This window comes from Podarcis cretensis (assembly GCF_951804945.1).
Source record: "Podarcis cretensis genome assembly, chromosome: 1".
NCBI lineage: Eukaryota > Metazoa > Chordata > Lepidosauria > Squamata > Lacertidae > Podarcis > Podarcis cretensis.
In genome coordinates, this window is record NC_137170.1 from 48164396 (window position 1) to 48180442 (window position 16047).

Genomic DNA, 16047 nt, shown 5'->3' on the forward strand with positions numbered 1-16047 from the left:
CACTCCCCGAACACGAACTCATTCACCGCCGCTCCGGAACTGAGGTGCAACGAGAAAATCTAAGGAGGCGACGCCGGCAGGGGAAGAGTAGGCAAAGGAGCGCGCGGCAAATCGGGGGGACGGACGCCGAGCCACGCGCGCGCCGCGGCGACCCACCTTCCTTGCTGTTTACAGCCTAGGTACGCGAGCTCTTAAAGGCGCAGGCGGCGCTTTCTGATTAGGGGCAGGAACCGGGGAGGTGGGGGCTCTCCGGCGCCTGCGCTTGGCTGTGGGAGAGGAGCGGGCGGCGCCTGCCTGTGGCGCGAGGGAGACTTGTGCGGAAAACGCGCGGGGTTCCCGCGAAATGGGAGCTGCGCTGAGCGGCTGGAGCTGGGGCGCGAGGGCACGAAGCTCGGGGGGGGGGGGCAGTGGCGGGACGGTTGAAGTCCAAAAGTTGGAGGGCAGGATCGGTCCATTTGGTTTCAGAGCCCGAGAGCTGCCTTGCGCGGAGTCTCGTATTGTCCACATTGAGTGGCAGCAGCTGCTTTTCAGAGGACATTACCGGCCCTACCAGGAGCTGCTGGGGGAATCCAGCCACCACGGGCAGGAGGGCAGCTGCTCCCCCTCCCCAAATAAAATAAAATAAAATAAAAAGAATCAATACAAATCTGAGGTTCCGCCCTCCAACAAAAGCCTGCCCCCCCCCAAACAAAAATCCTGTCTATGCCCATGGATCCAACCTGGGGCTTTTTGCATGCAGAGCCTTTTCTTTCGTCCCCAAATGGCTCTGGGTCGTTGGAAGGTCTGTCTTTCTTGTCATAGAATCAAAGAATTATAGTGTTGGAAGGGACCGCAAGGGTCATCTAGTACAACCCGCCCCCCCCCCCGCCCCCGTAGTAGTAGTTGTTATTTTATTTATACCCTACTCATGTGGCCGGGTTTCCACAGCCACAGGGTGGCTTCCAGAAAAATATTAAAAATAAAAAAAAATGTCAAACATTAAAAAAATTCCTGCTACAGGGCTGCCTTCAGGTGTCTTCTAAAATTTGTGTAGTTCTTTTCCTCTTTGACAAGTGATGAGAGGGCGTTCCACAGGGAGGCTGCCACGGCCAAGAAGAGCCTCTGCCTGGTTCCCTGTAACTTCACTTCCCACAGTGAGGGAACCTCCAGAAGACCCTCAGAAGTGGACCTTAGTGTCCAATAATCTCCTTCCTGTTCCCACTGCCATCATAGCCATCATCATGGAGATCATAGCCATCATGACTACTAACCACTGATAGCCTTTTCCTCAATGCATTTGACCATCCCTTTTGTTGGCCCAGTTGTACACACTGTCCCATGCTTATCCACAACCCCCTCAGAACAGAGTCACAAGACTCTTCCAGTCCTACAAGTTTCCACATGCTTCCACCCTGCCCAGGTCCTTGGCCATATTAACTTCTGCTTAAGGCTGTGTCCCCTGTGTTCCCCTATTTCCATTGTGACTGGATTCAGGTTGCCCAATTAAAGTGGATTTGGAGCTGTTGTGCAATGAACCACTCCCCCCCCCCCCAATAATTAGTTGTTTCTTGTGGTAAATAAAGTGACAAACTGCACTGGGAAATGTGGAGTAACATTTGTGACATGGCATGGTGGTGTAACCCCTCCACAAACAACTCAGATTGAATGCTCACTAAACAGCTGGTGCCTTATAACCTCTATGCAGACTTTGTGCAAACAGGTCAGGATGAATGCTTAAGCACTCAGCAATTTAGTTCTCAGGGTGGCCTGTGGGAAACCTATAAGCAGGTCCTGAGCTCAACAACACAGTCTCTGCTGAAAGCGTATTCCTTAGTACAAGCATACTTGAAAGCCTCATTATCACCTCTTTCCCTTGCCAGAGCAAGGAGGCTCCATAAATTATCCCTGTGCTCCCAACTGGTGATGTCATTGCTCCTGCTCTGAAAATATCCCAAAGTTCTGCTTCCCTGTGTTCCCCCTTCATTATGCCACGGTTATTAACTACTACCAAAGCCCAGCTGCCCAGCTGGAAAAACTTTGTCCCCCCTCCCTTCAAGATTAGCAGTTCCCCCAAGCTACAACAACAAAAAAAATGATATGAAGGACTTCCATATGCATATGTGTGCATACATGGACACGTGTGATAGATTGTTTGCAAATATAGGTTAATTGAAAGAAAGTAAAGGCTTGAGGGGTGTTTGCGTGTGTGTTTCTGCAACAAATAATGGTGTGTGTGGTAGAAACCAGAGACAGAACCTGTGAGCTTTAATCATATAAATTACTGATATGGTGTGTGGGTGTGTCATAGAAGTAAAAGAGACGAAAATCCTACTAGACTGCCGTTAGTCATCTTTTGGCAATTATCTCCAGTTCAGGTATAAAAGACTCAATCAGTCGCTTTGTTGATGGCATTTAATTGCATTTTGATGAATTCCATGCAATAAAATGCACAGTGCTGGATTTTAGAGTATTCTCTTTGCCTAAGGAGGAAAAGGAAATTGTCCCAGGGAGTTAGCGATACTTTCATTATAATAGGTGTCAACACTTATCTGACATTGTCCACAACAAACAAGGCAAGCAGTTCCTACAAGGGCTTAAGGGGAAGATGGTAGTGCCAGGCAGACTTTCTCAAACATGGCAGGATTTACTAGTGCAGAAAAAGCTAGACAGATAAAGCCTGGAGAAGGAGATAAAATAAGTGGGTGGAAGCACTTAAACAACAGATAAAGAATTTTAGCAGCAGCATAGCAGGGCTATAGACCATCCAGATAAAAGTCTCTGTGTTTTGCATTATAGACTTGTTACAAATGTCACATCCAACACACACACACACACACACACACACACACACACCCCTCTGGTTAGTCACAGCTAGTCTTACAATGTACTGTCTAACTGAGCAAACTTTTTCTCAGCTCAAAAAAGCTGCTGAAGAACATCAGTTTTACCATGTAGAGTATCTTCCTTTTGTATGATGGCTGGGCCAATGAACAGTATCGATCTTGGACCTGAGACCCTGCTTCCAAAGTCAGGCTCATCCATGAAGTCACATGATATCCACCATTGGCAAGTTGCTCTTAGTTTCCTGTTGGTAAAATGGATCTAGCAGAGATGGGGATGGGAGGGAGCCTTATTCCATGTTAGACCGTTTGTCTGTCCTAGCCTGGCATTGTTTCTACACAATCCCATATGTAAAAATAATTTCAAATCTATTACAGACTGGGATAATATTCTTCACTTAAAATGTTTGTTTCCTCACAACAACTCTGTGAGGTAGGTTAGGCCGGGAGACTGTGACTGGCCCAAGGTCACCCAGTGAGTTTCATAGCTGAGCAGGAATTTGAACCCTGGCCTCCCAGGTCCTAGTCTGATACTCTAACCGCTACACTATGCGCACTCTCTTTTAAACATGATTGCAATCTCTCTGTTGCTCTTTGACCACCAGGGCCTTAGTCCCTGCATCCAGATCTTTTGTTTATTTGTTGTTTAAACCCAACAGTGCACATGCAGGGCATTTTGCAGCATGAGAATAATTAGAAAGTAGTCAGGCCGCTTCCTCAAGGAGTTGTCAGGATGCTGTCAGTGGCTCCTAGCTGGTCGCCCAGGAAAATATAAAGAGAAAGGAAAGTTTCTTACAGCCCTTTTTTATTTCAATCTTTACAGAACCCAGCCTCTTGGATAATGGTGCTGTCGTGAGTGAATCTCCACCCCGTCTCTCCCACTTCCTCATTCGTCACTTCTACAGGTGCTGCTACGTGCCCTTTGTCTTTAAGCTCTTTGCTCTCCTACTTTTAAGGCTCGCCAGGTTCTGGGAGATGGAGGGTCTGGAATGCTCTCTAATGATGATGTGTCAGCTGGGTGTTGTTCCGGCTCTTCCATGATTTCCCAACTTTTCCCCTCATCTGCCTCTGAGCTGTGACCTCCCTCAAACCCCCCTGTTGTAAATTTATACTGTCTTCCTCTTCCTCCTCCCTGGAAGGGTCAGGGTGGGGAGGCAGTCTCCACCATTCCTCCTCTGCCCAGTCTGGTGGAGCTGGGGTGAGAACAGAGGGAGGGGAAAAGCAAAGGTATCAAGGGATGAATGGGAGCCCAGGTAGTTTCATGTAAGCGTGTTGTTTTCTTGCAATTACTTAGTTTTAAAGAATTAAGAACAGATTGGTACATCTCCTAAAGCAAAACAGAAGAAGAAGAAGAAGAAGAAGAAGAAGAAGAAGAAGAAGAAGAAGAAGAAGTAGTAGTAGTAGTAGTCTGGGCAGAGGGAGGGGGTTGGATGATGACTAGGACAAGGATATATTCAGCCTTTCCTTGTCTGTGACTATCGACTTAGTCAGCATGTTTATGGCCACAAAAGACAGTGTTTGTTGACTTTAAGAGTTTTAAGGACACAATGCAAATGGGACGAAAAGTCTGTCCATGTCCAAACATGAATGGAAATGTCCACAAGGTATTTATTGTAGAGACAAGCACATTCCAGGGCATGGCTGAGACTTTTTTTCTTTAAAGTTAACACTGGGTTGATTTTGAAACTCAGGTAGGTAGCATATAGATTACCAAGCAGGGGAGTCTAGTCTATGGAGTAGACGTTTATTGGAGCAGCTATCTTATCATAGCCAACTTACAAGGCAGAGACCTGAGAAGGTGTTTGTGGATGAAGGTTTAAGCTAAATATTTTTGGACTGGTAGGTTAGAAAGTACAGATTAAATGAGAGAGACAACTCACTCTGACCTGGGGGAAACCTGGCTTCTGTCAAAGCAGTGGTTGCCTAGGTCATCTGAATGCTTGCAGTGCAATTTCAGAAGGAGCCATCCTGATTCAGAGAAATACTAGACATGCACACAATACCTTATGCATTATGGCATCATCATCCAGTCTATGAAGAGGACTGTATAGATTTACCCAGGTCAATATCAGATTGACTCCAATTCTTTGGGCAGAGAGGTAAGAGGGGGCAAATCCCAGCCACTGCATTTGCCAGTGTAACGTTTAAAAAAGCACAACATTTCACCACTCTCTACAAGGAGGCTGATTTTGCATTAAATAAGTGGAATCTTTTGTATGTGATATAACATATTTCTAAACAATTGCCTAAACACTAAACACTTTAGAAACACTGGTTTCTAAATGATGAAGGCTGCAGTCTGAACAATGTACAGCTTATTTCCGGTTGTCTGGTAATGTTTTGGCATTTTTGTCTGTTTAAAATGAAGGTTGAGACTGGATCCTTCACTGCCCCCACTTTAACATCAGCCACTCTCACCATTCATTTCATGTTTTAAATAATAGTTTGTCATGCTGTTCACCTTATATTCCAAGAAGGATTCCACTTTTTAGATTCACCCTGGGAATAGATAGGATCAGTTTAGTTGTTTTTTTTAGATCAGGCTTTATAAGTTCACTGTTCCTACTAGAAAGATCTGATACTGGCAAAATCTAATTAATACAATACAGCATTGTCTGCAGTCGACAATCAAATACTTGAAATCCACCTTGCTTCCTCACTGGGATGCATGGCAGCCATCTAATTAACAATGTCAAGCATTTGTGTATTGAGCTTGTATTGTTACAGCATATCCCCCTGCTTCCTTCATTGTTTTTCTTTCAGTGGTGCTCTGCCTTTGCCACCCATCTAACCCATCTTCATAGAAGACTAGAATCATAGATCTTGCAGAACTTGTTCTTGATGCGCAGAGAACAAGATTCCATTGCTTTCATATCTCTCCTAAGCTTCACAGGATGTCTGTGAAGACATTTAAAGACATTTTTTGATGTCTTTAAAACCTGCCACTCATAGGTTCCCGGTGCCAAGAAATCAGACAACACATGATTTGAGTTTGCCACCTCTTGTGACTTCCTGTCTCATATTTTAATCTCTCAATTTCAACTGGATGCTTTCTTTTATTTCTGTCTTCTCATTTAAACTGTGTTGCAGTGTGACAACAGTATGCTATATTTTACCCTCAAGGATGGACTGCTGGAATATTTTAAACTCAGAAATTTTTATTATACCATATACTAATAAAGTAAGGTAAAGGACCCTTGGATGGTTAAGTCCAGTCAAAGGTGATTATGGGGTGCAGCACTCATCTCGCTTTCAGGCTGAGGGAGCCGACGTTTGTCCACAGACAGCTTTCTGGGTCATGTGGCCAGCATGACTAAACCACCTCTGGTGCAATGGAACACCGTGACAGAAACCAGAGCGCATGGAAATGCCGTTTACCAGTATATACTAATAAACACAAACATATATATACACAATACAATACAATACAATACAATACAATACAATACAATACAATAATAATATACTAATCTTGTCAGGCTGCTGTCAGCAACTCCCAGCTGGTTGCAACGAATGTGCAAAGACAAGGTATTGTTTCTTACCATCCACTTTTTAGTTGGTATTTACAGAAAGAGGCTATGGAATCCAGCCTCTTGGATAATGGCGTTGTCCCGAGTGAATCTCCACCCCCCCATCTCTCCCACTTCCTCCTTCGTCATTTGCATTGTCATTCCTACGGGTGCTGCTACGTGCCCTCTGCCTTTGAGCTCTTTGCTCTCCTACTTTAAAGGCTCTCTGGGTTCTGGGTGGGGTGGGGTCTGGAGTGCTTTCTAAATACACTGTATCCATCAGCTGTCGCTCCCCTGGCGCTTCCTCTTCCTCCTCCCCTCCCATTATTTCCCAACTTTCCCCCTCATCTGCCTATGAGCTGTGACCCACCTCAAACCCCTGTCTTCCTCTTCCTCCTCCCTGGGAGGGTCAAGCTGGTTTCCTCCTCTGCCCAGTCCCTGACAAATACACAGATTCCTGCAAGGCTCCCGTGCATGGGGCTTCCCTTGAAGTTTCAACAGTTCAGTGGAATGCATCGCCTTCACCTTAACAAGGTTGGGTCTCTCTTTAGTAGCATACGATTCCAGCATCCTTACTTAAGAATATAAGAACATAAGAAGAGCCTGCTGGATCAGACCAATGGCACATCTAGTCCAGCATCATCTTCTCACAGTGGCCAGATGCCTGTGGGAAACCCACAAACAGGACCGACCTCAAGAGCACTCTCCCCAAAATAGCTATGGATAATATTATTGGAACCCTGCGATTAGCCAAGAATACCTTCTTAGCATCAAGTTCAAATATCAGGCTGTTCTATGATCGTTGTGCTCCCTCCTTCTGGAGATTTGTCAGAATTTACAGTATCTCTGAATTCTTTGCAGAAGTGTTGCAAAATTTTGCTATTATTAGGGCTGATTTGTGTGTGTGTGCTTGCAACTAAGTGAGCTGGGATAGAAATAGAAGCACATTGCCTAGTCTGCATTCATATTGCATGATTTCCTTCATGTATCGCAGTCTGCTTGCCAGGGTCACACACAATTACCTCTGGACTGTGGCCTTTATGTGACACAATCTATTTTCTCTTTGGCTTATGCATTGCCTACCTTTTATACACCTTGCGTCCCCTCCCTTGTGGGCCATAAGGCACACCAACTATGCTCCCTTCTCCAGCAACCTGTCCCTATGACTAGGATGATATGTTCTGCATACCATTGTGTCTTGTCATTTGTGGAAGGTGACATTTGATTAGTTAAGGAGTGCCACAACAATACCTGGAAATCCTCTAGGTATGAATTCAGATACACCCAAGTTTTCTTTCAATCTCTTAACCCACAAGAAATGGGAGTCTTTCCACTCCACCCACAGGCGTAGTCGTCTTCAAAATAAGATGATAAAATAATACTGACACAAACCTCCCCCCCTCCCCAAGGAATAGGGACTAGAAAGGCTAGATGCCTTGGCACTCCCTGTGATGTTTACCTCCCAATTCAGTTTTTCAGACCGATTCTTTTGGAATTGCCACCAAGTCCTGTGCTGCCAGAAGATCTGACCAGCTAGGTATGCAACGCTGTGGGGAATTGCGGAGCCTGAGGATTACGTGGACATTTGGTGAACCCTTGTGATGTTTCTTATTAACCAACCCTATCTCAATATAGTTCCCGTAAAGTATGAATTCATTTGGAAGTAGCTATAATTTGCGCTTCCCCAGTTTGCTTTTCCCATTTATGACTTAGGTTGCTTGCCTATTTCCCCCCTTATTTTTTCCTTACAATTAGATGTTAATGCTCATTCATTGGTTTTTCTCTAAATGTATACCGTAAACATACTACAAGATTTATATTTATGTTGTTTTTCTTTTGTATTCTTACCATGTCCATGCATGTTTTATTTTTATTTTTTATTTATTTATTGAATTTACAGTGGTACCTTGGTTTACTAACTTAATCCATTTCGGAAATCCATTCTTAAACCAAAGCGTTCTTAAACCAAGGCGTGCTTTCTCATAGCAGCGGGGGACTCAATTTACAAATGGAACACACTCAACAGGAAGTGGAACATGTTCTTATTCCAAGTCAAAGTTCACAAACCTAAACACCTACTTCTGGGTTTGCAGCGTTCTTAATCCAAGTTGTTCATAAATTAAGCTGTTCTTAAACCAAGGTACCACTGTATATACCACTCTATACCCAGAGGTTTCAGGGCGGTTCACAGAAAAGATCACAATATATAAAATCAAAATAAGAACAATAACCCAATAACCCCCCCCCAAAGAGCCACATTTTAAAAGGGTATAGGATGTCAATCAGGTCAACCAAAGGCCTGGTTAAAAAGGAACGGTTTTGCCTAGCGCCTAAAGGTGTGTAATGAAGGTACCAGGCGAACTTCTCTGGGGAGAGCATTCCGTAGATGGAGAGCCACTGCAGAGAAGGCCCCGTTCTCGTGTTGCCACCCTCTGGACCTCTCAAGGAGGAGGCACACAAAAGATGATCTCAGGGTCTGGGTAGGTGCATATGGAAAGAATTTTATTTCTTCTCTTTCTTTTTTAAAGATGTAAAAAAGAGAGCAAGAGGAATTCAATCTCACACTTTAAACAGTCTTACAGAACAATCCAGTTCCTAAGTCGCGAAGATGTGTTGCTCTATTCAGCCCCATTCACATGCTCATTCATGTAGATATGAATGTGTGGAAGAAGAGGATCATGGCTACTGAATCTGATTGCTATGTGTTCATTATTCAAACTTCTGAACAGAGTCAGGTGCATATGTCACAGCACAAGTGTCTCCTGCAACAATACAAAACAAACCTGTACCAGCTCCAGATGTACACATCTTAAATCACAGATGGGGAACCTGTGGCCCTCTGGTTGTCTTAGACGCTAGCTCCCATCAGCACCATCACTCATGGCCAACTGGAGTTCTGGAGGGCCCAAGGTTCAGTTGATACAACTGAAGCCGAACTCTGCCCTATCATAATCTTTCCCATCCTTGCTCTTGTCTTGACCTTCCCCAGCACACATTTGTGGTCCCTCTGCTGACTCTTGCCCTCTCACTGCAGTCAAATTATTAAAACATATTGCGGGGGGAAAGCAGCATAGATCTGTATTTTGGCAGCTTGAACTGCATGCCTGGAAATTATGTTCTGGAAGGACTTCTCAAGCGGGCAACTCCATCACATGATTTCTGTAATAGCAACACGCACAGATTCTATTTAAATTCTCTTGCGAGGCTTTTAGACAAGTTCTTCAAGGAAGGGATGTGCCTGCTTTGCAGCTGAAAAGGTGCCAAGTAATGAATAAAGAAGCATAAGTAAGTATCGGTCACACTGGACTTCCTCTCCCCAAAGGGATAAGGACACACTGGAAGTCAAGCATAAAAACCTCAAGGGGGTGTAGCGTGTTGAAAGGGATGCAATGGGAGGGTTCTCCTGGCTGTGGGCTGTCCAAGTGGGTCCTCAGAGCTCTTAACAGCATCAGGGCCTGTCCTCAAATTTGCTTCCCCACAGCAGAACGTATGAGTGACTGAAATTCAGAGACATGGAGCAGTACGGAAAGAGAGCTCACCAGGGTGGCACTCACACATCTACAAAGTAAGGGGGGAGATGAATCACACATGAGTTTGCGTAACATGCTGATTTAGATGTATAGATGTGAGTCTAGAAATATTGGAGAAGGCAGTGAAAAGCTTTGGGAAATGATATCTAATGAGATGAAAAAGATGTTGAAATATACATTTATATATTAAAAAAAGAAGCATTTTTGCTTGGCATTGTAGGGGAGGATATTAACAAACAGGATAATAAACTGTTTTTATATGCAATAACGGCAGCAAGAATCAATCAATCAATCTTTATTACGGTCCAGAGACCCAACAAATCATTACAAATCAATACACAATTCATACAGCCTACCTCCAGGTTAATCAAGCATTTTGTTTAGAATATAGGGCTCATTTGTTCTTGCAACCACCGATAAAAACTTTGCCACTGCTAACGTTCTAGCATTTGTCCGGTCTTCCAGTAGGAACCTGACATAGTGAGCCTCTGATTTTCCCGGGAAAGGTACCAGCAAGGGTAATATCAGTTCAGCCCTGGCCTGCTCATATTTTGCACAATGTAACAAAATATGATTTGTGGAATCGATGTCGAGCACACAAGCAAAGTCTGTCCTGGTAGGGAACTCCTCTCAGGCAGCAAGAATATTACTGGCACATAAATGGAAACGAAGAACTACCGACGAAAGAAGAATGGCAGACGAAATTAATGGACTATGCAGAATTAGACAAGATGACAGGAAGGATCCGAAACCTGTGGGACCAGAGATTCTCAGAGTACTGGAGTAAATATCTGAACTATTTGAAAAGCAATGGTAATAAACAGATTACGCTAGTAGGACTTCAATAAGTTTTGTAAGGAGGATTATGCGAAGTATTGCAGAGAAGATTATGAAGAGAGTTATTAGTTAAGGATAATTAAAAGTAATAGAGAAATTAAGAAATGTAGATTAAGTGATAAAGGTTGAAAAATCTTCAGATGTGGTTGATGGAAGGCCAAAACATTGTATAAGATAAGAAAGTATATGATATGATTTTTGAAAATTATTTGTAAAAATCTCCCCCTCTCTATATATAAATAAATATTGGAAAAGGCAATAACCAGGCGCTCAAGCTTCCTCAGATGATCAACTTCAAGGCTTGTGCTTACAGTTCTTTAGCTTTAAACTAGACTCACAGTTTTTCTTTATCTTTAAACTAGACTCACAGTTTGTGCAGAGGGGAAAGTGTGGGCAGAGCAAGAGTTGAGTACTTCTCTCCCACCAGACAATTCTCCATGACAATCACACCATGCAACTCACCAGTCCAGTGTTTTGAACCACTCTGGTGTCTTAGTGCCTGTCCAATTGCTTTGGCTAATTTCCAAAGATGTCCTCACCTCCAGATCTTTTTATAGCTTGGGATACAAAAACTACTTGACATGACTGAGTGCTTTGGCTGCATCCATGAAGACGAGAAAAGTGCCAATAATGTATTTCTGGGAATAGTGAAACACTGTGAGTAATCTTACAAAATTATCTGGCCATTTGTCATTTCAACGCTCTTTTGCAGCCTTCAGTGATGAGCATGCATGCCACAGATGTTCCACGGTGCTGAAATGCCGAAAGGCAGGGATCCCTATTTGGCAATTTCCACCAAACGCCACTCCCCTGCCCCACCCCGGAGGCCAGCAGAGGAAGCTCCCTAGCGCAGCCAATCCCTACTCAGTGGGGTTCACTGATCAACTGATTAGCACTCCCAGAAAGCCCTTCTTGCTGGCATCAGAGACCCGGATTCAAATGCTGACTCACAAATGAAACTCATTGGGTGACTTTGGACCTAACCTCACAGGGTATTGTTGTGAGGTTGAAATGGGAGGAAGATCCACTTATGTCACTCTGATTTCTATGGAGGGAGGTGAGATATTGTATAAACTGGAAGGTGGCCCTGCAAATTTAGTACTGTTAAGCTCCAAATACCATTGCCAAGATATAATGAACAGTCTGTTATATGTTGTGAATTAGTGTAGCACAGTCACTCAGAAAGTAAGCTGTGAGCCAGGTAGCCATTGTTCTAACTTCACTTTTACCATGAGTTCACTTGGCGATCTTAGCTTGGTGCTCTCTGCCTCAGGTCTTATTAGCAATGTAGGGATAATAAAAGGTCCCTGGGTGGTTAAGTCCAGTCAAAGGTGACAATGGGGTTGCGGCGCTCATCTCACTGTCAGGCCGAGGGAGCTGGCGTTTGTCCACAGACAGCTTTCTGGGTCATGTTACCAGCATGACTAAAGCACTTCTGGCACAATGGAACACCGTGATGGAAACCAGAGCGCACGGAAATACTGCTTAACCTCCCGCCACAGCAGTACCTGTTTATCTACTTGCACTGGTATGCTTTCAAACTGCTAGGTTGGCAGGAGCTGGGATAGAGCCAATGGGAGCTCACCCTGTCGCGGGGATTTGAACCGCCAACCTTCTGATCAGCAAGCCCAAGAGGCTCAGTGGTTTAGACCACAGTGCCACCTGCCTGTACTGACTAGCAGTATGTCTCTGAATGACACTTGCTGGAAGCTGCAGGAAGGGAGAGTGCTGCTGGGCTCAGGTCCTGATTGTGGGCTTTCCTGAAGTATTTGCTTGACCATGGTGAGAACAAGATGCTGGACTAAAAAAGGCCACTTGTCTGATCCAGCAGCCTCTTCTTTTGTTTTTAGGAGATGCATGAAACAGTGTCAATGTGCTAAGCCAGTGTGGTGTAGTGGTTAAGAGCGGTAGATTCGTAATCTGATGAACCGGGTTCGCGTCTCCACTCGTCCACATGCAGCTGCTGGGTGACCTTGGGCCAGTCACACTTCTCTGAAGTCTCTCAGCCCCACTCACCTCACAGAATGTTTGTTGTGGGGGAAAAAGGGAAAGGAGAATGTTAGCCGCTTTGAGACTCCTTCGGGTAGTGATAAAGCGGGATATCAAATCCAAACTCTTCTTCTTCTAATGTATTAATTTTATTTATGGTATTTTATACACCTATGAAGCAAATCCCGTGGTTACTTTACAAAAAGAAACCCCATGAAAAATAAAGAATGCAATAAAAATAAACTAAAGCAATGTTAATATAATATCTGTCGCAGCATAAAATAAACAGAAATAGCTATGAAACCAACCCAAGACACATAAAACCATAATAAAAAAACCAAGAATAGTAAATGTCACGGATTTAAAAATGCACTAAAATTCAAAGGCTTGCAAGGAATAAAAAGGTCTTCACCTTGTGTTAAAAGGACCAGATGAACCTCTCTGGGGAGGGCTTTCTACAAATGAGTTGCCTGCACTAAGTCTTTGATGTCTTATAGATGCTAATTAACATAATTACCATTTTCTTCTGCCTTCCCTTTTTTCCTGTTTCTTAAATAGGGAAGTGAGAACCCTGACCTGTATGAGAGTTGTTTGCCTATATAAATAAGTAATGTTCTGTGCTACGTTGCTTCCGTCCTCCTAGAAAAATACTGATTCTCTGCAGGTTGCAGAACAATTGCATTGCACGGAGAAGGATGAGTCTTAATCTGGTATGGAAAGCAGGAAGCCACTATGGAACTTTAATTATACAAATTAGGCTCTTTGCATAAGAGCAGGTTAGTTATGTACTTGGAATGCATTTCTTTTCCGTGTACTGTGAGGCTAATTAATTACACGCACCCCCGCCCCGAATTATTCCTATTCTAAATGCTAAGCAACCGGCCCCATCTGGCCCTGCAGAGAGAATTCCACCACATGGAAATTCACTGATGTGTGCAAAGCATTGGAAAGCACCCATCTGCATCTCAGGGGCCTTTCCCTCACCTCTCATACTGGATTGTTACCAGCTCTGCATTTGGTGGATCAGCTGCCTTCCACAGTATGGGCAGAATGGCGAAATGCCTGTTTCAAATCACATGCCCTTTTCCTGGCGATTTACAAATTCTGAGTTCGAGTTATCGTACTTTTCCATCTATAAGACGCCCCCATATATAAGACACCCCCTATTTTGGGGGACTGAAATTTCAGAAAATGGGGGGAGGGGATGGCAAAAAGTTGTTGAGCTTTTTTGGGGGAGGATTACTGAGAGCTGTTGAGCTTTTTTAAGGAAAATCACTACATGCATCGCAAAATCCGCCTCCCGTCTGTCTCCTCGCCAGCAGAAGCTGCCAATTGCCCGCCCAATTGCCGCAGCATTGGCCAATCGACAACCAGCCATTGATGCAGCAACCAATAACATGCACAATAGCTGCTGACAGCCGCAGCAGCAACCAATCAAACGTCCACTCTATGCACTACCCATGTATAAGATGACTCCCACTTTTAAGCATGGTTTTAAAGGGGGCGGGGGACCTAGTCTTATACACTGAAAAGTACGGTATTTCAGTAGGATCTGCAGAACATTGTTTCTTTGTTGGAATATCAGGTATATTTGTTCCCCCACCCCAATAGAATATGGCCAGGCCTTTGTGCCTCTATGCTAGTTTATGGCTTAGTCCCAAGGAGATTGCCCTGGAGGCTTTGTTTCCCAAACTCTGGACTCCAGATGTTTTTGGAGTACAACTCCCATCATTCCTAGCTACCAGGACCAGTGGGCAGGGATGATAGGAATTGTAGTCCAAAAAAACACAGCTGGAGACCCAAGTTTGGGGAAACACTGGTTTTGAAGGATACCCTGTATTGTATCATGGCTCACTGAACAAAGACTGCACAATATCCCTGGCTTTTGAAATTATATTGCTATAGATTGTTCTAACAATTAATAATTGGTAGGATTTTGATTATTTGGAGTACTGAAAGGAAGACTGCAGGCCTGTGGAAAGGAGGGGCTCAGCTTTCTTTCTAAGCCAGGGCCTCACCTGGGATCAACATAACAAAAGGTATTGATAGCCCATCTGAGAGGAATTCTTGGGCCTGGCAAAACAGAAAAGGGGAAAAGCCCCGAAGAGCTGCACACACGCTCCACGCGGCTCTTTAAAGGGAGTGCTGAGCAGAGCCTCCCACCTGCATTTGCTCCATAAGATGCACACATATTTCCCCTTCCTTTTTAGGAGGGGAAAAGTGTGCCTTATAGAGCGAAAAATACGGTATATGGCCTAAGGAGAGGGTGTGGCTCCAAGGGGCCAGATAGAGAAGCTTGGAGGGCCACAATTAGCCTCCAGGCCTGAGGTATAGCTATATATACCACAGACTGAAGTAGCACAAATTTCCCTTACACTAAGCAGGGAAGTTTGTTTAGCACATTCTGCAGTAACCCCCAGGGGCTTGTCAGGCAGCAGCTACAGGGCTCTGTTGCTCAACTCTTTTTCTGTAGGGGAATATCACAAAGATATGCAACCTATCTTTTCAACCTAGGTTAATTAGGAACAGTTTCCTCTGGCCATTTCTCACTAATTGCAGCAGGAGGGAGAACCCAATTAAACAGCCACTGGAAACCCTGAGGGAAAAGTTAGGTCTGCCCCCAGTCCTTGCCACATGCAATAACAATGGGGGAAAGGGAAGTACAAAGCTATTTGGAAACCAGGGACTTGGCTAGACTGGTAAAGAAAAAGCGATTTACATGCATCATATATGTGATATAACATTGTGCCACTAGATGGCAACGTGGTGTCCCATTTTTATCTACCCGTTTTCCCTGTTTAAATTTACAACTGAAAATTTACAAATTTAAAATGAAATGCTTCTTTGTTGTGTCTAGATTCAGCCCAGGGACACAATGTCTCTTCTCCAGATTGCCACAAGCTATGGCTGCTTGTTCTCCCAGTACAACCTGCCCCCCATGCTTTTTCTGTGCATATGGATATAGAATATATAGGGGCACACTCAAAACAAAGGACATGCTTATTACGCCTGGTGTGGAGGCTGACTGTGTGGGAGCAAACACAGAGGGGAAACATGCTGTGAGGAAAGGCCCTCACTACAAACTGCAAGGCACAGCCTTTTGGAAGTGGAAGCATGAGGGTGATGCCGTGTGATGCTTGAAGACATGAGGTTGAAACCTTCTGCCTTCTCAGCTGTGTAAATTTTTCTTCCCCTCAGTGGGAAAAAAGGTCATTAAATGGCTTCTAATCTCTTGCAAAAGCAAAACAACAGGCTGAGCTCCATATGCTGGTCACTTGGCAGTCTTGGAAGAGATAGCGTCAAAGAGGCGCAGATGGTGAAGAAACATATTACAGTGCGTATGAATGTTATCATGTATTACAG

At 44.2% G+C, this 16047-nt stretch overlaps 1 protein-coding gene and 1 long non-coding RNA gene across 5 annotated transcripts in view; both read left to right on the plus strand.

Moving 5' to 3' along the window:
* Nucleotides 1-5941, plus strand: part of MAP3K9 (mitogen-activated protein kinase kinase kinase 9) — a 96739-nt gene extending 90798 nt beyond the window's left edge. For all 4 annotated transcript variants that reach the window (XM_079989931.1, XM_079989930.1, XM_079989932.1 and 1 more), the window contains exon 12: nt 5583-5941. In XM_079989931.1, the coding sequence (XP_079846057.1) occupies nt 5583-5610 (28 nt within the window). In that variant the 3' untranslated portion in view covers nt 5611-5941. The remainder of the gene's footprint in view (nt 1-5582) is intronic.
* Nucleotides 50-4468, plus strand: LOC307224085. The gene is made up of 3 exons (XR_013842414.1): nt 50-179; nt 3643-3724; nt 4114-4468. It is a non-coding gene; the product is annotated as an uncharacterized lncRNA (long non-coding RNA).
* Nucleotides 5942-16047: the final 10106 nt, after the last annotated feature.